At 41.2% G+C, this 23,285-nt stretch overlaps 2 protein-coding genes across 51 annotated transcripts in view; one reads left to right on the forward strand and one right to left on the reverse strand.

Moving 5' to 3' along the window:
• Positions 1-23,285, reverse strand: part of KLHL25 (kelch like family member 25) — a 665,168-nt gene that overhangs the window by 466,213 nt on the left and 175,670 nt on the right. The gene's annotated exons all lie outside the window — the stretch shown is intronic.
• The window catches only part of AKAP13 (A-kinase anchoring protein 13), a 333,498-nt gene that overhangs the window by 203,851 nt on the left and 106,362 nt on the right, over positions 1-23,285 (forward strand). For 15 of the 50 annotated variants that reach the window (XM_084969405.1, XM_084969407.1, XM_084969406.1 and 12 more), the window contains exon 1: positions 13,328-14,107. The exons of the other annotated variants lie outside the window; for them this stretch is intronic. In XM_084969405.1, the coding sequence (XP_084825531.1) occupies positions 14,027-14,107 (81 nt within the window). In that variant the 5' untranslated portion in view covers positions 13,328-14,026. Of the gene's footprint in view, positions 1-13,327; positions 14,108-23,285 lie in introns of those variants that run through there. 50 annotated transcript variants of the gene reach the window in all.

Below are 23,285 nucleotides of genomic sequence, written 5' to 3' on the forward strand. Positions count from 1 at the left end.
ATAAATACTGTCAGTTGCTGCTGCTTTTATTTTTTTCCTTTCTTTGGCAGCACCTGTGGCAATGTCAGATCCTAACCTGCTAATCCACTATGTTGGGCCAGGAATCAAACTGGCAATGCCATAGAGACAAGCCAGATCATTAACCCACTGTGCCATAGCAGGAATTCTACCAGTTGCTTCTTTTGAGAGAGAGGTTCATTTGGTTCAGTCCCAAGAAAATACCCAGGTTCTGAATATCCATCCTTTGTTCATCAGTTCTTCTTTCAAATAAAATGACGTTCCATGAAAAAAGTGTCTGCCTACATTGGCTCACAACTTAAAAGAGTTGCACAAGTGATTTTCCTCAAGACAACCATCATACCTCCACAAAAGTATTTTATGTCTACTTCCCATTTGTCACACAAAGTATTAAAAAGATGAGTACCTAAAGCTTGAAATTGAACAACATTAATGTTTACAGCTTGATCACAGGCATTCTGTGTGAAAAAATTGTTTAAAGTTTGTTTTTATACTGTAAGAATATGGTGACTGCTGGTTCACTTTGGTCCCAGTGCTATGGTTTGTGCTAAGTCCTGTCAGAGCAAATGTCAACACAGTGAAAGGGCAAATAACATCTTAGCGTTACTGTGAAAATAGTTTTGACCCCACAGATGCCCTGAAAATGTCTCTGGGCCTCTGAAGGATTTGCAGTCCACATATAGAGACCACTGCTCTAGCTCCTGTTAGAGAGTCTTGCTAAACTGTGGTGTGGCATGGACCTCACAGTCTGGCTCCTGAGATTACATTCACATCCAGTCTGCTGTTCCATCCATAGTGCAGCTACCAGCCACACCAGACTCCTCTTTATGCAGTAAAACCATCGCTCTCCTTGCTCCGTGGTACGCTCTGCCTGAAATGCATCCTTGAACTCTACCTGCATACTCTCTGACTCTTTGAGCCTTCTCAGATGTGCTGTGTTGTCCTGTGCCACACTCTCCATCCTCTCAGGCCTCCTGTGCACCCTTCTCTTAGCTCTCACTGGAACTGTCCTGGGGACTGTGAGGCCCGCATAGGATGCCACCTGGAGCTCCACTGCCTCCTGCCAGGGATGCTGCCTTAGCCATGCTCCATGCACAGTGATCTGTCACGGTGTCTCACACAGGACAGGTGTTTATAATGTAGGGTGGAAGAACTTTGGCAAGGCTGCTTTTAGTTAATTGACAAATTTTCGTATAACTTCAGTCAACTTTACCTAAGAGTATAATGTTATTTATCAGTTTCTTTCCTTGGGGCTCTGATAATCTTAAGTAGCTCCCTTTCTTTTAAAATTCTGTTTGCTGGTTTCCATAACAAATATGTTTGAGGCTTTTAAGTTTTGTTAGTTCAGCTCCTTTAAAAAAAAAAAATGATTTAATCAGTATGGCAGGAGTTGCAGCTAAAGACTAGGTAGAAAAGAGAAATTTCCTCATTGATAACTCATTTATATGAATATTTGGGATTGAACTAAAAAATATGGTTCATCATTCTGTCTATGTAGAATTCAGATAGTTGATTTTGTGGTGACACAGAACAGATCTTTGGGTTTATCAGTGTAAGAGTTAGAGGCATAGAGCTATTAGAATTCAGACCCAGGAAAACTACTTGTATGAAAGAAAGTACCAGTAGCCATATTAAATAATACTGTGCTCTTTTGAAGACTACTAATGCTTACTATGATAACATTCTCATAGAGGAGGCAAGGGAGAACAAATAATAGTCTTACAGATGGCAAGTTGCAGGAACAGAGCAAAGGCTTTCTATGTGTCCTTCCTGCTCAGTGCTGGGAGCTCAGAGGGTAACCCTAATAATGCTTTGTTGCCCTACAAGTTTTTTACACTATGTTCATGGGTTCCCTGATTTGCTAGATGTACTGTCCTTGACAGGGTACACAAATGGTCAGTGCTAAGCATGTCTTCTGAACTGTTAAACACACGTTCACGAGCACACATGCACATACACACACATATCTTTGGAGAAATTATCAAAATGCTTCCATGAAACTTGGTCCTAAATTGATTGTTTCACTGGCAACAGTTTTTTGTTTTTTTCTATTTTCAAAGTTTGCATTAAAAATATTCACATTAGGTGTTCCTTTGTGGTTCAGTGGGTTAAGGATCTGGTGTTGTCGTTGTAGCATCTTGAGTTGGTGCTGTGCCGTGGGTTCAGTCCCTGACCTGGGAACTTCCACATGCCACAGGCTGCTACAGTGATAACACCAGATCCTTAACACGTGGCACCACAAGGGAACTCCCAAAGTGAAATTTTTATTTTACTTTTTACAATTTTTATTTATTTATTTATTGGTCTTCTGTCTTTTTAGGGCTGCACCCACAGCACGTGGAGGTTCCCAGGCTAGGGGTCGAATCGGAGCTGCAGCTGCCAGCCTGCACCACAGCCACAGCAACATAGGATCTGAGCTGCATCTGCGACCTACACCACAGCTCATGGCAATACCAGATCCTTAACCCACTGAGCAAGGCCAGGGATCCATCCTGCATCTTCATGAATATTAGTCGGCTTCATTAACCACTGTGCCACAATGGGAACTCCTGAAATTTTTATTTTAAAAAAGCATTCAAGGTAGGCAGAGAATTCTGTTCTTTTACTTGCTGATTAATTTTTGATATATCTAGTTAATAAAAAGGTCTAACCACTAATGCCATTCATTTGTGGTGAGCAGTGTAGATGCCCTTTTCTCTCGTGCATGTCTGTGTATCAAAATTCCATGGCTTATATAAATCTGTGAATAAAGGAGCTTCTGTATCTAGGTTGCCTGCACCAGTTTGATCTACTCCTGAGAATTGGTTACCTTGCCTGAAAATTGCTCTTCAGACAGAAAGATGGATATTTATTCATTCTCATAGAAACTATTTGCTAAATGCTAAATAAATAAGCCCAAGAACCTAAAGGAAATACAAAGAAGTGGATGTCTTGGTCCAAGAGACTCATACAACAGATACCTTGATAATTGTGATCGTTGGTGAGTGATTTAAGTGTGGTAGGAGTGCTGGCACAGTTCAGTAGAGTGAGAGGAAAGACAGGCAGGTTTTTTGACTGAATTATTCAGAGGAGGCATCATGGATGTGATGGCGTTTGAAGGGGTCTTAAGGACTTGACTTGTTTTGCTTCTATGGGGAGGAACGTGAAAGCAGAATCAAGGACATGGGGGCAGCCAGAGTCGGATCTAATCTGAGCACGGTAGGATGACTTGCATGATGGCAGTGGAAGAGTCTTACAAGGAGAGGTGAGAGACCAGAGAGGCTGTCCTGGTGTTATGCTTTCCTCCCAGAGTCACTTCCTGGAGCTGCATGCTCTTTATCCCAGTGGTCACACTGGTATTTTGGCTGTCTGGGTGGGGATTGTTCAGGGACACTCTAAGTTCAGTCCAAATTAGGCAGTTGGGGATTGGCCAGGAAAAAAAATCTATAAATATCTGTCTTTTCTTCTTTCCTTTTGCCTCAGATGAAGAGGCTTCTTTTTCTTTTTTCCCAAGGCTAACTCTTCCATCTGAGCCCCCAGTCCTATCTTGACCTCAAGTTTTAAAGAACTCAGCTCGGCTTTCAGATGCTGAGTGACTCCTCTAATCTTAGTTTCTGGAGCAGCTACCTACCCCCTTCTCCACTTAGTTTCTGGAGCAACTACCTACCCCCCGCTCCACTTACTAGAGGAAAGAAAACCTAACTTTTCCCCCCAGTCCAGCTTTCTTGTCATGATACAGAGTATTTTCAGAGGGAACATGGTGGTCTGATTCAGAGCAAAGGTGTTCTGTTCTTTCACTTATAACTCGAATCAGAATTTTCAGCTACTTGTTTTTTTCCTTATGTCTTTTGCAGGCTAACTTAAATATCACTTTGAAAATAAGGCAAAAAATGTAATGACGATAACAAAGTGAAAATATTATAGCCACTAATACTTATATAGTACTCATGTCACAGGCACTATATACAAAGTACTTTACCTGTTTAATTCATTTATTCCTCATAGCAGCATTTTTCTTTTACTATATGTTTCTGTTCTCTTTATCCTCTGGCAGTAGTGTTTAAAAGTAGGTTTCCTTCTTGAAGGATTTTTCTCTTTTCCCTTTGCTTTGTCTTTTGGGCAACTGACAAATTATGAGCAAGTTATACCTCTACATTTTTCTTTGGAAGGCATGACTGTACTAGTGTGTTTGCCTTGGAAGGATGAGGGAAGTCTTCCATGGGAAGCTGAATCATTTTTTGGCTTGTCTGACTGAGTGACTATGCTAGAGCTATTCTTTTTGCTGTGAAGTAAAAAAAATAAATAAATAAATCGGGTAATTTCCTAAAGTAACACATTTTCATTTTATGTGGGATTCAAAACTTTCCTAAGGGTATGGCTATTTTGAACGTGAGTTTTCTTATCTGGCCAGGGCTTTTATCCTTTAAATCAGGAGCACTTTTAAGACTCTTCACCTTTTGCGTATGTTAACACTGACAGACTTTTTTTTCCCCTCTTGTTTAATAAATAAATCTGGTCAGTTATTTGAAAAGTCTTAAGATTATGATTGTGGTATTAAATGAATTCATAATCAGTTATTCATTTAGCCTTTGGATGTCTAATACCATTTTTGACACCCTTAGATTGAAGAAGCACCTGGGTTTTAAGGAACTTGTCATTCTACTTAGAGGCAGATTAACACACAGCATCAAGGAACAGTATAGAACAGAAACCATAAAGTGAGTCTCTCACAGTCTAAGGACCATCATAGTTCATAGCATAGTTATAAGGAGTGTTAGAGTAGGCAGAGCACTTAACTAGAAAAGTGGGATTTGAAGGGTAGATTTTGGTTAACGTGGAGAGACAAGGTAGGGTATTCCAGAAACCACGATTGTCCTAAGAGCCAGGGACATTGAGGTAGGAAGAACCATATCCTAATTGTGAAACTTGACAGACCAACCATCTACCTGTCTTGAGTATAATAGCAAATGAGACTGGGTAAGGATCATGGAATATGGCATGATGTCAAAGGAGATTAAACTTGATGAAGCTAAAGACTTGTACATTCTTCCTGAATTACAGCACAACACATACCACTTCTGTGCTGAAGCATCTTCAGTGGCTCCCAGCTGCCTCTGAATAGAGACTAAACCTTTTAGCATAGCATCGTATGCTTTTATAGTCTAGGCTGTTAATGCTTTTCCAGGCTAATGTCATAGCACTCTCTTACAGGAATTTGATGCATATAACTAGACAGCTTGCTAGTCCTCTCATACGTATCACTCATCGACACCTGTACCTTCACTTACAGTCTCCATAGGTGATGCCTGCCTCCTCTCTCCTGTTTTCTCTCTCTGTCCCTTTAAGTTAAACCACCACCTTCATGAAACCTTTCTACTTAGTCAGCGCAGTCAGAGATTCCTTATTCCTTGCTGAAACCCTGAATTTCATTTATACTGTCCACACCGTCTTATATTTCATGCCATTGATTGCTCCTGCTGTGTTTCCTTGAGGTCCCAGAAATCTCATTCATCTTTATATCTCTCGTAACATCTTACAGAGCACCATAACTGCAGCAGACATTTAAAATATTTGTTGAATAGATAGATAAATTTAGCCAATATTTGCTAATTTGCTACTAATTGGCCATGATGTGTTGGTGGTGACAGACTTCCATGACAAAATTCTGGTCCATAATTGTCAGTGTTGTTTCCCTGACCTCATTGCCTTTGTTTTATAGAATGAGGTTTGTTCTTATTTCCATAGATGATCATATGGAAAGGGAGTTTCTTACTTCTTGGCTGTTCCCTTCTGTTTCCATTTCCTTGCCAAAACACTGTCCACCCTGCTTCCCTCCTCTAGCTGTTATGAAACCTTTGTCCATATTCCTAACCAAGATTCAGTGTGTACACTCAAGTGTTCTCTTTTGGTCTCTATGACAGAATCTCTTGGAAAGTATTGAAAGTACATACAAAAAAAAAAAAAAAAAGAAAGAAAGAAAAAAAAAAAGCAAGCATAGAATTCAGTTTGTGTAAATGGTCCTTTTTCTCTATTAATGTTTCATTTACTTCTCAAAGTTTTTTAAACACTAAAATATTTACTACCAGCTTAGCCATCCTATAGTAACCTATTCTTTAATGATTCCCTAAGGCACTTTGTCTAAAGGGTGAAATGGGAGTTCCCATCGTGGCTCAATGGTTGGAGAACCCGATTAGTATCCATGGGGACATGGGTTCAATCCCTGGCCTTGCTCGTTGGGTTAGGGATCTGGCATTGCCGTGAGCTGTGGTGAGGCCTCATACACAGCTTGGATCCCACGTTGCTGTGGCTGTGGTGTAGGCCGGCAGCTGCAGCTCCAATTCGACCCCTAGCCTGGGAACCTCCAAATGCTGTGGTGCAGCCTTAAAAAAGAGAGAGAGAGAATAAAATAAATACATAAAGCGTAGTGTCTTAAGAGAAAACTAGAAAAAGTGGCATATATAGGCAGAACTTAAAATTTCCCCTAAGAAATGGTAGAATGTTGAAATTCTACTTTCATCACTCTGCTCCTATAGCAGAACTTGCTCTCACCAAGGTCCGTGAAACATTTACATGGTAAAATCCAGACCTCTTTTGGCTTGACTTTTCCACAGCATTTGGCACTGTTTACCAGTCTTTTTGTTTCCTTGATGTCACATGTGTGTGTTGACTTCCAAATATTTGTGCCTAGTCCCATCTGGTCTCTTGAGCTCCACACAGGTTCATTTGCTTACATGGTTCTGTTTAGGTATCTCTGAGAAACCTCTGTGTCCAAAACCAAGCTCATTATCTCATCTCATTCTGCCCCCTGCGTGTTTTCCATTCCACCGTTTACCTAGTTGCCCCAGGCAGAATCCTAGTCAGGCAGAACATTTGTTTCCCTCCTTCCCCCACCCACCCCCATACCTGTTAATGTGGATATCTTTGGACCCTCAGTTTCTTTTCCTTTTCTTATCTTTTCTTTTCTTTCTCAGTTTCCTTTTTTGATCTCCACTTTCATCACCTGAATTCAAGCCACTAACATCTCAGCCAACTTCTTTAACACTTTTATAACTAATCTACCTGCCTCTGATCTTGCTCCCTCCTGTCTATTGAGTGTGCTCTAGAAAAAAAAATTTTTTTAATTTGAAATGCTGAGTCAATCATGCCTTTCCCTTGCTGATAACCCTCCATGCATTTTTTTTTCTGTTGCAGTGATTCAGACTCCTGAATACACTTAGCGTGGTCATCTCAGACTGGCCTCTTTTTGCTGCCCAGGCCTCGTCCTTTGCCCTTGCTCTTTCTTGCCTGTGGGTCCTAGCACTCAGTCCTCTGTCCCAACCTGTACACAGAGTCCCCTGCCCGCCCCCGCACCACCTTAGGTCACATGCACCTTTTGCCTGGTTAACTTCTACTCATCCATCAGGTCTCCAGTTAGTCAGCGTTTCCTCAGCCCACCTTTTCTGGGTCTTAGAGTATGTTACATCCAAAGGCAGATGTCCTTGTGGTATACCTGTGATCCCTCTATTCTGACACTTCTCACACACATTATTGTAGCTATTTAAGGTCTGCCTGGTTCACTGCTGTGTCCTCTCTGCCAAACACAGTTCAATAAATATTTGTCTAATGATTCAACTACTTTCATTTATTGAAAAGCTGTTGGTTTCAGCTCAGCGACATGTGAGAAGTTGTAGTATGACAACAATACCATGGATTTTCCGTGTAAAATTTCATGGCATGAGGAGCAGGTGTGGGAATCATGATCCGGAAAAGAAGCTTTGAGGAGGGTGGTGAGTCGTAATAGGTATCTTTAAATATTTGAAATGGTGCCGTAAGAAGTAACCGATGTTTGTTCCTAAGAGAAAAACTATAAACAGTATGCCTAGTCATTCTAAAGAAGACCTGGAGAACAGATGTCAGTATCCAGAAATCTTTTATTCTCTGTGTTGTATGTGTTCATTCTGATTTTTGTAACATATTTACCATCATGAGAAGCAATTAAAAAATTAAATGTCTAGTATTAAAATGTTGGCAAAAAAGTTGAGTCTGTTCAATGTAATGACACACTGTACTTTCTAAAATTAGGAACTATTTGTCATTTTTACGGAAAAAATAAAATTTTTTCCTTTGGCATTTGTGTAAAATCAGATGTAAGAATGCCCAAGACATGAGTAACGAATTCTAAGTTTCTTTCATCAAATTTTAACTTGTATTTTCTTCATGATAGTTTCATTTTTTTTAATTTAGGGGATTACTCAAGGCAAAATAAGATTTATAGGGAAGGAAAGATCTACAGAACTGAGTTTCTGTTTGTCTTTGGTTTTATTTTGTTTTGAGTTTTTTTGGTCATGCCTGCAGCATGCGTGGCCAAAAAATCCCTGGGCCAGGGATTAAACCCATACCACAGCTGCAACTGGAGCCACAGGAGTGACAATGCCGGGTCCTTAACCTGCTGAGCCACCAGGAAACTTCCAGAACTCAGTTTAATGCAGACCTGTTTTATTAGCTGTGTCACCTGATGCAACTGACTTAAACTTCTGAGTTCAGCTTTTCCTCATCAATAAAGAGACAATGCTGTTTCACTTTGTAGCTTTTTATGAAGGATAAATGGAATTGTACCTGGCAAACATGGAATACTCAGTTGTTGTTGTTGTTATTATTATCATTATTATTATTGGCTGCATATAGTGTTCCATGACTGGTGATCAGATGCAAGCTCAGTTGTGGTAACGCCAGATCCTCTAACCCACTGTGCCAGCCCAGGGATCAAACCTGAATCTTGCCACTACAGAGATGTTGCTGATTCCATTGTGCCACAGTGAGAACTCCTTCCTTTTTAAAAAAATATTTTACAGAGTGTTTTTGTTGTTAATAAATCTTGCTCCAGAAGACCTGCCCTAGAGATTAAACTCTCCTGTCACCAGTTTTCCAAATGAGATTCTCATTCATTTCTCTCCCTTTCTTTCCTCCTCCTCTTCCCTTCTCCCTCCTGTTATGTCACCTAGCTGTTGGTAATTTTAGTAAAGTTTTTAACATTTGTGTTCTTGTTCAGTGAGACCTATTCCCTGGGAGGAACCCAAGTTTGTGAAGATACATTTTTTAAAAGCTTTGTCTGTACTTTTCTTTTCTTTTGTCTTTTAGGGCCACACTCATGGCATATGGGGATTCCCAGGCTGGGGGTCCACTCAGAGCTGCAGCTGCCAACCTGCACCACAGCCACAGCAACGCAGGATCTGAGCCTTGTCTGCAACCTACACCACAGCTCACGGCAATGCCAGGTCCTTAACCCACTGAGCAAGGCTAGGGATCGAAACCAAATTCTCATGGATACTAGTCAGGTTTGTTAACCGCTGAGCCACACCAGGAACTCCAAGCTTTGTCTTTTCTTACTTTGGTCCATATAATTACTTTCTGCCATTGTTGTTAACCAATCTGCTGCTACCAGCTAGACTGTGTTCTGGTTTCTTCTTGAAAGAGGCAATAAAGGGTTAAAGCAGTGGCGCTACTTGCTGCTGCCAGATGCTTATTTGGAGAGAATTGCTGACTGGCTGATGACTTGTCCTTAAGGCCTTCTTCTTCTCCTTTTACTCTTTTATCTTAACCGTCTTGGAACCTCCAAATCTGAGTGGAAGAAATGCGGGGTTTGGGGGCCTTAGGCCTCCCTCTCCTGGAGCAGTAGTGCTTAAACACCTAAATTGAAATTAAAAAGGAAATCCTAGCTGGAAGCAATGCCTTTGCAGCCGTTGTCAATAATTTCCTTCTTCCTCTTCTCAAATACTCAAGCATTTTATTTGAAGCAGACTGTTATTTTAAACAGACTGGGAGATGCCCAGATGGAGGTTTGATAATAAAAATAATGTATTTCAGTAAATTTTGCCATCAGAAAAATGTGTAGCCCTTGACGACTCACTATTTTTAAGTAAATGAAATCACAGATTAATGAAAATTGACTGTGGTAGACATTTCCTTCCTTCTCATTTCCTGTGAAAAGTGGAGGTGGAAAATAGAATTATGCAAGATTATACTACATGTTTTCTATAAGAGATTTTGAGAAAATTTCTCAATTCCTTTTTCTTTCTCCTATGCATCTACCCACATCCTATGAGATATATGGCAAGTGATAAAGATTTGTTAGTCTCATACTGACCATATCAGATCAGGAGAGAACTTCAGATATGATCTAGTGTCCAACCCTTCTCATGTTCAGTTCTACAAACCCAGTCCGTCAGAGTCAAATTAATTACCCGAGGATGCCCAGTGAGGTAGGTGGCACACCTAGGAATGGAAACAACCCTTGAGTTTCACCTTGGGCTCCCCACAGAGACCAAGTTGGTCATTGGTGGGTCTTTCAGCCAGTGACACGCTATTACTTTATAAGTTCATTTTGATGTTACAGGTCAAATGTTTAGTAGCAGTAGATACTCTTTCTCCCTCCACTATCCCCCCACCCCCCTGCCATGTTTACTGATTTTTGTGTTCTGTTTAAGTCTTTAGTATACCCACTAGGTGGTGTCCCAATTCAGAAATTTTGCTATGGTACTTTAGATAGGGTTCTGTGCAAACTGAAAGAAAAGGAGTCAGATAGAGTTGACCCATAATAATGCTTAAATACTTTGGGTAAGGTGTTAGATCTTAGAATTAAATATCAAAAGAAAATTTAATTTGTGAACAGAAATGCTAGAGTTAAAATGAAAATGTGTAAAATATTTTTACACTTCAGTTTCTTGAATCTTTGAGGAATATATGTTAGACCTGTGGTATGAACAGACTTTAAGCACAGGTTGCTTCAAGAATTTAGGATTCCTTGTTGTGGTTAGAGAGTGGGATGAAGGACACAGAGAAAAGAGAGATTATAATTAATCTGTTGTAAGAGGTTGTAAATAATAAACATGTTTTACTCCAAGCTCAGAGAAGGAGAAATATTCTAAAAAGGAAAATCCATAGGTTGAGACTCTGGTTTGGATATAAAATGATTGGTTTTTGTGTTTCAAAATCCTAACAATAACTTCAGTGGTTCCAGATGTTTTTGATAAAAATTTGGAATTGTCACATCAGCAGCAAAAGCACAGGCTGCAGACTCTCTGCTGTGGAGAGTGCTGAACAGATCCAGAGAGGAAAGCAAAACAGACTGTGTTTCCCCACCCAGAGCATTTGTTCTCCAAGAAGGAACAGAATACACAAGAAAGTCCTTTTAATGTGTTCATGTGTACAGAAAGAGTAGGAAATCTAGATATCCAGCCTGTAGCACAAAGCCAGCATATATCAGAAATTTTTAAAGGTTAATTTGTCTCAAAACAGGCATCTGGGCCATTTCAGACAATTATATTTTGAAACAGGTTTCTCTCTAATTATATAAACTTCATCTGGACAGAGATCTTGATCTTTGTTTTCTTTTGTTTGCCTTTTCTGCAAGGCACAGTATATCTGTTAAATCAGTATAGATTATCTACATTTAAGTCAACAGTTAGATGAAGTTGGGAATAGAAAGACTCTATGGTGATTAAAGCATCCGTGATCCCCTAGGGAGATGCCTGGGAACCTTGGAAGCAGGAAACATTTGATTCTAATTAAAAACCAAAGGGAGTGGCAGTGAGGAATAAACCATATTGAGGACAGAGGGGAGGCAGCTTTGTGTTTATATGGGGAAGAGGTGGAGTTCTAACTTATAGCTTGGTGAAAGTTCATACAGAAAAGATAATGAGCTCTCTGTTTTTCCCCACACTAAAGCCTAAAGGAACTTTGTGCCCTAGACCACATAGTTTCAAAGTATTTGTAAATAAAAATCCCTGGCCAAGTCCCACCCTTTTGATAAGCCTGAGCTAGAATTTTACTTAGAACTTTGTAATGTCTCTAATCATCTGGTTTCTACCGTTTTCCATATTACTCTAATGAAAAGCAACATGTTTCACCGTGCACATTAGTATCATCACAGAACCAAGGCTCACTGGGGGCGTGTGGGGAAGGGGAGGGGCTGTACACCTCCTGCCTTGGATGAAGCTGTGAGGATTAGGGGGAGAGGGCCCTCCCCCACCGAGGCTCTGAGTTGGTTAGAGCCATAGCTGTGGTGTGTAAATACATGAGACAAATGCTTGCATTCTAGCAGGGTTTGCTGCATTGCTCTGCTTTGAGCTGGTTAGCGACTAGAATGCCTGACCCAAGGAAACGGTGACTCACCAGACCTTCTATACCTCTTTTATAGCTCCTGGAGAGCCTTATCACCAGCTCTTTGATAGTGATAGAAATTTAGATATTGAGTCTCTTTTTCCTTCCAGTTATGGTCTTTGAGCCCCTCATTCACACTCTCTTGGTCTAGCTAAGGACTCCTCTAGCCTCTTGGGGAAAATGTCTGCAGCCTAATGCTCTTAGGAGAACATCTTTTCATTTTTTCCTCTCCCCACTCTTCTTCCCTTTCTGTTTCATTCAGTTCCTTCTCCTTTCCCTCCCAGATCACTTATGACTCAAGTGAGAGGATGAATTCTAGAACAAGTCTGCCCCTGAGAATCTTGGCTAGGGTGGGGCTGGAGGGCTCCCAGATGGTAAAACAGGCCAGCGAAGTAACAGAGCCACAGTTAACATGAATGGAGGCTTTGAAGGGGGAAGAAGTCCCAGCCAGGTGACAGTTCTTAGTCACAAAAAGTGCTGACACACTTACCCATTCATCCCACTCCTTTCCTCCTAAATTTTCTTTAAAGCCCTCCCACATCACTTCTCTCCTCCCCACAAAAAACAACAACAACAAAAAAAAGAAAAACCCTGACCTTTTGATGATTTTAAAGCCTTGTCACACAAGGCTTTTGTAACCTCTTCTGGATCCTAGAGACATAGCCCTGAAATATCTGGCTAGCATTTTTCTCATATTAAATCACTGGTTTGCATTTGGCAGAAAGATACAGTGTGTGCCTTGGGTAGTTTCAGTTTCCCCAACTTCATGGGATAGATAAATGTGTTGTACTTGCCTGTGGTGTTTAGGATGACACCCCCCTCGCTTTATTACCATACTGCCCAGGCATCAGAGCACTCAGGGTGCATCTGGAAATGCCTGACAGATCCTTTTTCCTAGGGAACAGCGTGAGGAGGAGGGGGGAGGAAGCGGGTTGGAAAAGGAAGCCTTGTTTTTCTCTTCTTCGTCTGTGGATGAATCATGTTCCCACCACTGCAATTAGGTTTTCAAGCCTCCGGGCTGCTGGTGCAGAGCTGAAAGGGCAAGTAGTGACGTTCTTGAGAGAGAGGGAAAAGGGGAGAAGGGGGCTGGGGTAGGGAAGGGCCAGCGCCCAAGAAGGGAGGGAGCAAAAAGGAGGAGTGGTCTTTTTTTTTTTTTTTTTTTTCCTTCCTCTCCTCTTTTCCCTCTGCTGTCATTAGATATTTTCAACTGAAATCGGAATCAAGCCCTACTGCCTGGTGAGCAAGAGGCTGACTAAAGACTCTTTACTTTGAACAGAATCTCAAAGCTTCAGCTTTTTTTTTTTTTTCCCCGTAAAGGAAAAATTGATTTTCCTTGTCTTCGTTTTTCTTTTTTAAACAAGAGGATTTAATGAACAGATTTTTTTCCTAGCATCCCTTCGAAATAGAGTTGCCTTCCCTTTTTCTCTTTCTCTTTTCCTGACAAAGTACATACTGGATTTTTATTGCCTGCTTTGGGCTATTCCCGCACGTGTGTCGGCCATTATGCGCAGCCTGTTAATTCTTAATTTTTCTACTGGAGTTATCGCCAGTGATGAAAACGGCGTGTGCTTTTCCTTCCGTCAAGATCTGCATAAAGTATAGCATCAGGAGGCATTTACTGTTTATGTTGTAAATTCATCATCCCAGTGCTCTGAAGTTGCCAGGAAGTTCTTGGTTCAAGGAATTGGGATTCTGCTTGGTTTCTTTTTAATTCTTTTTTTTTTTTAGCCTCTTGAGGGTTTTATGCATAGAGGAGTCTGGAAGGCACAAGTCCCCTCCAGCTCACTGTGAGAAATTTGGAACTCTGGACTTGGGCGAGCACACTGGCCCCCCAAGTTGACAGTGGGTACATCTCTCGCATCTTGTTTCCTCTCTTCTGCATTTGGACAAAATGTATGAACGGCACAAGAGGCGCTACAGCCTATGTGACATCTCCAAGGTGCACAGGACTGTGGACGTGGTGTTGCTGAAGGTAAGGGGCCACACTTCATCCATTCCAAAACTCAGGCTCTGTGTCTTCGAATCCAGTGACTAGGTCCTTGGGAGAAAGGCTGAGAAGTGTGTCGGTCAGAACAGTGAGGAGTCAGGGAAGGGAAGGGCGTTGGGTTGGTGATCTTAAGGTTCTTGAGAGAATATCTGAACAGAAACAGTGGGTGCTTGAGAATCAGCATTGAGCCCCTTAGTGTTTCAGTGTCATTTTATTTGCCGTGAAATGGATTCTTATGCTTAGGAGAACCTCATAGCCTTGAAAATCATAGAGGGAGAAATTCATCTTCAGAGTTGCTCTTTCCTGAGATGTCTCTGCCTATTGCTCTCTCCCTGTCATCCCCAGCCCAGGCCCCCTATCTGTGGCGTATCCTTCTCTGGCTCTCTCCTTCTGCCTCTGTTTCTTAGTCTGTCTTTTGCCTGAATCTTTTCTATCTGTTGTTTCTGCAGTCTCTACTCACAACTCTTTAGGGGAAAGATAGTACTTACTTCCTTTGGAAGGATCTCCGGTCAGTCTATTTATTAAAGTGGCAAAGTGACCCTTTCCGCTTGGTTTGACTACTTTTCAAGTCTAGCCTCTGACTGTTAATAGCTGTATTTGTTTGTTTTCTCCCATTAGTAATGTTGGTGTCTAAGCAGGATGGGGGCGGAGACTCTGGATGGCTAATTGCTCACAGAAGGCATCCTGGAATCTAAAATTAGCAAGGAGTCTTCCAGCCATAAGATGGGAGTCTGGGAATGTTGGACTCAAGGAACACTTTTTGGAAGTTTAGCAGCTTTCTCACAAAGGCAGGGGAAATTGGAAGCCAACCAAATGTTGCACAGATGCCAAAAGAACTTCAGTCTCTGAACCTGTGAGGGTGTGGAGCCAGCAGAGTCTAGGCAAAGTAGTAATGTACTGCCCTGGTTAGGGAAATAGCAGGGCTCTTGTATTGATTTATCAATTCAGCTTATTACTTGAGACTCCTTAATTTTTTCCCCCTTTGGTCCATTGAGGCCAAGAAAAATGGCTCAGAAGGCTAGACACAGAAGCCAATGAATAATAACACCAAGCTGTGCGAGGGGCTAGGTAGAGGAGCCGTGATTTGTGGTGGAGTGGCATCACTGTCCCATATAATCACTATCAGGTGGTGCTTTGACTTTCCAGGCCTAGGCTGAGAGTCGTGGGCAACTTGGCATAGTGAACTTGATCCAAGTTATTGATTTTACATTCTCTGAAATGTGATTTCACTATGAAATCACAGTAATGTTTCAAAATTTTTGTCCTCATATATTTAGGAGAGCCTAGTTTTTAGGACCTTTATTTGCTTGACTCTGTGATCTTACCTGTCTAGGGAAGAAGCAAAGAAGGAAAAAGGGAAGGAGGATAGAAAAGACCAGTCTGTATATTGTGAGGAATGTGCTACATTTAAAACAAAATGTGCGGTGCTCTCTACTCTCGAGGGGCACGAAAGCCTTTACTAGTGGAGCTAAATCAACACAGGCTTATTATTGGCCTTGTAGAGACTGTTTTCCAGTTTTAACAAAACACTTCCATATACATTATTCCTTTGAGACTGGCTTGTCAGCGGCAACTGTTTCTCCCATTTTCCTACGAAGAGTTTGAGGCTTCTCTTGAGCCAGGGTAAGGGATGTGAAGGACTTGAGCCATGTGAATTTTTTTTGTCCTACAAGGCCACGGCTATTAAAGGACATAATTAGTTTTTTAGATGTACCTGTGTTTGGTTTTTTTGCACCATGCTGCCTTTATATAATGAAAGATTTTTAGTAGGGAAATCTTCACTTCTCAGAAAACAGGCATTTATTTCAACTAAGTAAACATGAGGAATCCTGAAAATACTGTTTCCAGCTTGAAATGAGGCGGGTCAGTTTGGTGTTGATTCTTTGCTGTGAAGATAGAGAAGAAGGCTACAAGAGGGCGACAGGAAGACAGTGTTAATAACCTGCTCCGTGCCGGACTTTGTGCTCGGTCTAAGGGGCACACGGGTCTTCAAAGTCCTCATGTTGCTTAAAGACAGACAGTTAATAGAGAAAAAAATACAAATTATTGTACGTGATTTGATAGAAATAAGCAGTGTGAGACTACAGTATAGTGCAATATAGGAAATAATGGGAAGACCTATTTCAGATAGATCTTTCTGAGGTGCCTTTAAAAAACTATTCTTTAGAGGATAAAAAGATGCCAGCTCTACCAAGGGAAGAAGGTGTGTTCCAGAAAGAAGGAACAGCAAATCCAAGAGGCCCTGCGGTGGGAAAGAATGGGTAGGGACATTGTGATGAGAATCATGAGCAAGGCTTAAAAGAGTAGAGCCGTGACAGCTGTGGTGAGGGGTTTGCTTTGCTTGGCCATGTTACTTCTCAGTTTATGTTTTTAAAAGATGATTCTGGGATGCGGGCATCATTTAGGTTGCCATTATGGTAGTCCAGGCATGATAAAAATGGTTTTGTGGTCTGAAGTGGGATGAAGTGGATATAGGCATTTAATCTTTACATTCCCAGTATTTGTCTCATTTTATATATGGAAAAAAGCGATGTAGAGCATCAGTAATTTTCCAGAGTTCTCACAGTTCAGCCCTGGTAGGTAGTAGGATGCAGCCCCAGCTATGAATGTTTTCAGAGCTCTTTTTTTTCTTGCTATCCTCTTATTACATGAATGTGTGTTATCAGTTTTTACATATATATGTGTATTTTTTGTCTTAAATTTTTCATATTGGAAGGAGACTTAGAAGTTATCACAGTCATATCTCAGTCACTTCTTTCCCTTTGGAGGTATTCCACCTACAGCACTTTGGACAAGTGCATGGTCTCATTTAAATTCATTTTGTCACAGACTTTTTAGCAGATTTCCCCCACAGTTCTTTAAAAAAAAAAAAAATCATTCAGAACTGGTCTCCAGTTATCTTCCATTTTGAATTTCAGTGTTTGTTTGTTTTTAATCAGTGTTTTAAAAAATAATTATTGGGCGTATAGGCCACTTTTTTTCAGGTGATGATGTATATGTTCTCACTCTTCTTTTCCTGGGAAAGATTACTTTTTTTACACTGAGGAGTTTGTAATTTTTTCATCTATTCACTATATCTAAACACTCAATAAGCAGTGTCCCTAAGTCATATTAAACGCTCAAAATGTTTTGTTAATTGAACGAGTTAATCTTTTAAGATTTTTAAGTATGGATTCAAAAGCATTATATTATGTAAACTGTATTTAATATACTGATAAGGTTAGGATAAGAACAAAGAGATGGGAGTTCCCGTTGTGGCGCAGTGGTTAACGAATCCGAATCCAACTAGGAACCATGAGGTTGCGGGTTCTGTCCCTGCCCTTGCTCAGTGGGTTAACGATCCGGCGTTGCCGTGAGCTGTGGTGTAGGTTGCAGACGCGGCTCGGATCCTGCGTTGCTGTGGCTCTGGCGTAGGCCGGTGGCTACAGCTCCGATTCGACCCCTAGCCTGGGAACCTCCATATGCCGCAGGAGCGGCCCAAGAAATAGCAAAAAGACAAAAAAAAAAAAAAAAAAAAAAAAAAGAAGAGATGAATTATGACAGTCATCACATAATTTGGATCGTAAGCCTGTCCCTTTGGTGTCACATGTTTACCACTCTAGTCCCTTCCCTTGACATCCTAATAGTTCACTGTAGATTAGCTTTGAAATTCTCACTCTCTGTTATGTCCGTATACTTTCTTTGGCTCATTCTGCATTCTGATCTGTTCCTTTTGTTAGCTCTGTGCACTTAGTTCATGGTAGCCCTTCTGCATCAAATCCTTCTCTTAAGATTTCCCTAAGGCTAGGTACATTGGTCTTATCTCCAGATCAGCTCTTTATTCTCATCATCAACCTACAACATCCTCTGAAATCTTACCTTCTTTGTGAATTTTTTTCTAAATAAAAGGCTGTAGGTTGATAGCATTCCTTGGTCACCCACTCCTCCATCCCCCAGCCCAGTACACAACACACATACACACTTTCTTCCTCCCCATATTGGTTATCCGTCTTCCCCAATGCAGATATGACTTCTTGGTCTTACGGTAAGTGGTTGGTAAGTATGAGTCACAGGGACAAAATGGGATAATGAAGAATTTTAATTGTTAGAGGAGGCCCCTTGGTATTAACATGCCCACTTTCCCCAGGATCCTTCAAAAAGCTAGTATTGACCTCACAAGTTGGTGAACAATAGGAGCCTTTGTCTAATGCAGTTCAGCAGCTAACTCGATAGTATTGAGTAGGAGACCGCTCTTAACACAGGAGGACATCAAGTATCAGGAACTTACTGCAAAGCTAGCATACCAAGAAAAAGGGGGTCAGAATCTAGGACTGACTGCTAACTTAAACTGATTTTAGTTTAGGGAGCATTCCTGTTTTACTAGTTTTATAACTTTGCGTACTTGGAAAAATACTGCCTCTTAATAATGACATGATTCTTCATGTTACTGATGACTTATTGCGAGTATAATTTGTAACTAGTAATTCAGAGTATCAGATGAATGGTTAAAAGATTTGCACATGTTTTGTGTACATGGAATGAAAATATTTACAGAGCAGGACAACCCCCTCCCCATCCATGTTTGGGCAGGCCACCTGAGCTCATTAGCGAAAGTGCAGGAGTAGTTTGTCTTTAGTTCCAGGGTTTATTCCCAGAGAAACTCACATCATCCTTTAAGAAGTTTACTTGCTCTAAGATGCTTGCATACCCCTTCAAACAAAAGACATAAGAAGGCTAAGGATTGAAGACAATAATGCCTATCTGCTCAGTTATAGTCTGATTCCCTGGAAAGATTTTGACTCAAGCATTGGCTTCTCTGTCCAGATGGTGGGGTTTTTACTTCCTTTTGTTCAGCCTGTAACTCTGGCTAGATCTCCTGAGACAGTTGCAGAGGAAGTAAATACAGGCACTGGCTGGGAAGGCTGGGTGTAACCATGAGCTGTAATTTATTAGGATGTTCAGATATATAAACAGTAGCAGAAACACTGCCAAAAACAAAATACAGTTCCCTCTCTGCTGAAAATATGTCCAGCTCTCTTTTAAAACTGATGAGAACACAGCATGGGTCCCAGGCTTCATGATAGGAACCAAAAATTACCTGCATGGGTCTATGTTTCTTTTGAATTAACTTCTGTTATCCCATGTTCTGTATGTACTGAAACCCACCAGAACTTTGGATGTTCAGTATCTGTAGTGTCCATGATCATGGACAAAGGGCTAAGTTTGTTTTTTAGCTAAAGAATCGTAAATGGAGCCAGAGCCGGCAAGTGGTTTTTGGTAATTTATTCTTCCATGGGACATTGATATTTAATGGCAGAGTCTGTTTTCCTCGTTTCCAGCTACTTACTAAACAAAATTTCAGAGTCATTTTGAACTATTCCCTCTCCTACTCATTCAGTTGCCAACCCTGTATTTTGCTAATAGTTCAAAGATTCCATAGGGCAAAACGTAGATGAAGGGGCTTATTAATCGTTATCTTAGTTTTTCTCTTAAAACTCAAATGATTAGCAATCCCAACACTGTTGTTTCTTTCTAGTCTTCTGATTCTGCTGGTGATCAGAATCTTCTGCCAGGCCTAGTCTCAGACCTGGCCAAGAAAAGTGTCAATAGTACAAAGAACCAGCTTATCATCCAGTAGTGCAGAAACCTCTGTCTTCTGAGGTCACCTTTTGGAAAAAGAGACTAACATGAGAAGAGATGTTACCATGTATATAATCAGGGCCTGGCATTTTCTCTGACCTATAGCAAGCACTCTGAAAATGTTTCAATTGGAGCCACATGGCATGGCCTTTAAGTTGCCTCATTGTGTGAGAAACAGTGGTGTTGTTGAAAAATAGACCCGATACCAGGGCAAATTTATCTGTCACATCAGTGAGTCTGAAACTAGGCAGAAGGAGGGAGAGATGTTTTGTAATCTAATTTATACCTCTTAAACAGCTGCTTATATAGGAAGCACAGTATTTTTCACACATAAATATGATCTGCTTGGCATTACTGTCACTGTATACAGGATGTGGTTGAAAACGCTGATACATGTTTTGACATTCTTTCCACACTCTGTGCATAAGGAGTTTGTCCTCTGGTTAATGGCATTGACCATGATTGGTCACATCTGGCCCAGATTACCAGCGCTCCCTCTGACCGTGGGCTGCCTGACTTCTCTCCAAACAAGCTTGCTTGTCTGTAACTAATGCACACTCTTTTTTTTTTAATGTGGAAAAAATGTATAACAGTATTTACCACATTTAAATGTACAGTTGTGCAACTATTATATACCACTATCTAGCTCCAGAACTTTTTCATCTTTGTAAATCTGAAACTGTCTACCTGTAAAACAGTAACTCCCCATTTCCCCCTCCCCCTAGTCCCTGGCAACCACCATTCTACTTTTTGTCTACAAATTTGACTACTCTAGGTGTCTTGTTTAAGGGAAATCATACTATATTTGTCCTTTTGTGACTGTCTTATTTCACTTAGCATAATGTCTTCAGGGTTCATCCATATTATAGCATATGTTAGAATTCATTTCTTACTTTAAGGCTGAGTAATATTCCATTGCATGCATACTGCCTTTGTTTTTGTTTTTGTCTTTTGAGGGACGCACCTCTGGCACATGGAAGTTTCCAGGCTAGGGGTCCAGTCGGACCTGCAGCTGCCGGCCTACACCACAGCCACAGCAATGCCACATCCAAGCTGCATCTTTAATGTACACTATAGCTCGTGGCAATGCTGGATCTGCCGGATCCTTAACCCACTGGGTAGGGCCAGAGATCAAGCCTGCATCCTCATGGATACTAGTTAGGTTCATAACCCACTGAGCCACAATGGGCACTCCCTGCATTTTGTTATCCATTAATCTGTTGGCCATTTGGGTTGTTTTTCCGCTTTTAGTTGTGAATAGTTCTGCTATGAACATTGATGTACAAATATCTTTTCAAGTCCCTGCTTTCGATTCTTTTGGGTGTGTATGCAGAAATGGAACTGCTGGATCATATGGTAATTCTATTCCAAGTTTTTGAGGAACCCCCTTACTGTTTCCACAGCAACTACGCCATTGTACACTCTCAAGAGCAATGCACAAAGGTTTCAGTTTCTCCACATTCTCGACAACACTTGTTATTTTCTGGGGTTTTTTTTGTCTCTTCTGGTGTGTGTGTGTGTTCAGTAACTCTCCTAGTGGGTGTGATGTGGTATCGCTCCATGGTTTTGATTTATTTGCATTTCCTAATACACATTTACTTTTGCTGTTTGTGTTTTTAAGAAGCCAGCTAGTATGAGCTTTCCAAGCTACTCCACCTCCAGATGTGTATTACCTAACATGAATGCTGCCTTCCATGTGTCTTTTCTCTTGGTGTGTTCTGCCTCTGCTCTCTTACACATTCTTTTCACCTTTTACTCAAGAATAGATGAGGCTAGTTCCAGCCTTTCTCTCAAAATCCATAACTTCATTTAACCATTTGAAAGATGTCTTAACACTTCAGACTCAACACAGTCAAGTAGACAGCATCATCATTGTCTCCTCTGGATTTTCTATATATCTGTTAAATTGTAGATTTTTTTAGTCCTCTTTCTTCTTCTTTTTTTAGGGCGTAGTTTATGGAGGTTCCCAGGCTAGGGTTGAATAGGAGCTGTAGCTGCGGGCCTATACCACAGACACAGGAACACCAGATCTGAGCCACATCTGCAATCTACACCATAGCTCACGGCAATGCCGGGTCCTTAACCCACTGAGTGAGGCTGGGGCTCGAACCTGCATCCTCATGGATGTTAGTCAGATTGATTTTTGCTGAGCCACAACGGGAACTCCTCCCTTTCTCTTTTGTCTCTGTGGATTCTGCCCTTCGAACCAGCTTACTAACCGACCTGCTGCTGCTTCCATGCTCCAAAGGCCATGTCCCAGTCTGGGCACATGCTGCCTCCAGTCTAGATTAGTCCAGGCTCCTCCTGACAGGACTCTGTGTCCTGGATGTCCTATGCTTCCTCCCTCCCCACTATCCCATCTTATTTATACACTCTACAGTTGCATATAGTTCATAGTATAATACTTATTTTTTTCACTCCTCTTCTTATATAATTGGGGAGTGGGGGTGTCCACCCTAAAGCTTGGATTCATTGTAGCCATATCACCCTTTTTCTTCTTTCCTCTGTTGATACTTCTAGACACCTTTGGGCTTTGTGTGCTCCTCAGAAACATCTAAGGAAAAGTCCTTATTCTGGGTTGTAAAGCTGTGCTCCAGAACCACTGACTGGATGCACATGTGTGTTTCTGGTAAGGGATCCATGGCTTCCCTTAGATTCTTGAAGGAGTCTGTGCCACGCAAAACTATGAATTCCAGCTCTGAAGCATCCTGACTGCTTTGCTCATGTTCTTTTTCACATGGCTGGACTTCCCTGCCCCACCAGCTCTCTCTTAAGCACACTTCCCCCTTGTAGGGCTTCCTCACATACCACCAGCTTTACTAAACTTTATCCAAATCTCTGAACCAGAAATATCTTTTTATTATTATTATTATTCTAAAGACTTCCTTACCTCTCGGAGTTTCAAGTACTTGTGATTCTATTGTATTTCACAAACTAATCAGTGTTTCCCAATCTGTAGTCCACAGTTTGCGGAGTTATTTCATTAGGTCTTGTAATCTGTAGACCATATATATACATCTCTCATCCTGGGATGTGGTGGGATATGATCCTTGACTTTTTTTTTTTTTTTTTTTTTCTCTCTCTCTCTCTTTTTAGGGCCATACCTGCAGTATATGGAGGTTCCCAGGCTAGGGGTCTAATCAGAGCTGTAGCTGCCAGTCTATGCCACAGCCACAGCAACACAGGATCCGAGCCTCGTCTGTGACCTACACCAAGCTCAGGGCAACGCCGGACTCTTAACCCACTGAGTGAGGCCAGGGATCGAACCCGCAACCTTATGGTTCCTAGTCGGATTCGTTTCTACTGTGCCATGACGGGACCTCCAATCCTTGACTTTTTTTAAGGAAGGAATTTTCTATTTTATTTTATTTTACTTTATTTTATTTTTTACCTGAGCCACCAGGAAACCCCAACCCTTGATATTTTAAATGAACAAAGTTTCCTCATACTTTTAAACTGTGAGATCTATAGTGCAGATTGTCATCAGGATCATGATTTGTCTGTCTATTGCTGAACCTTGACGCTATTTCTTGCATAAGGTGGG

Source organism: Sus scrofa, chromosome 7 (genome assembly GCF_054392235.1).
Source record: "Sus scrofa isolate SSC_HxYL_T2T_F1_AM1 chromosome 7, Sscrofa_HxYL_maternal_Yorkshire_Landrace_v2.0, whole genome shotgun sequence".
Lineage (NCBI taxonomy): Eukaryota > Metazoa > Chordata > Mammalia > Artiodactyla > Suidae > Sus > Sus scrofa.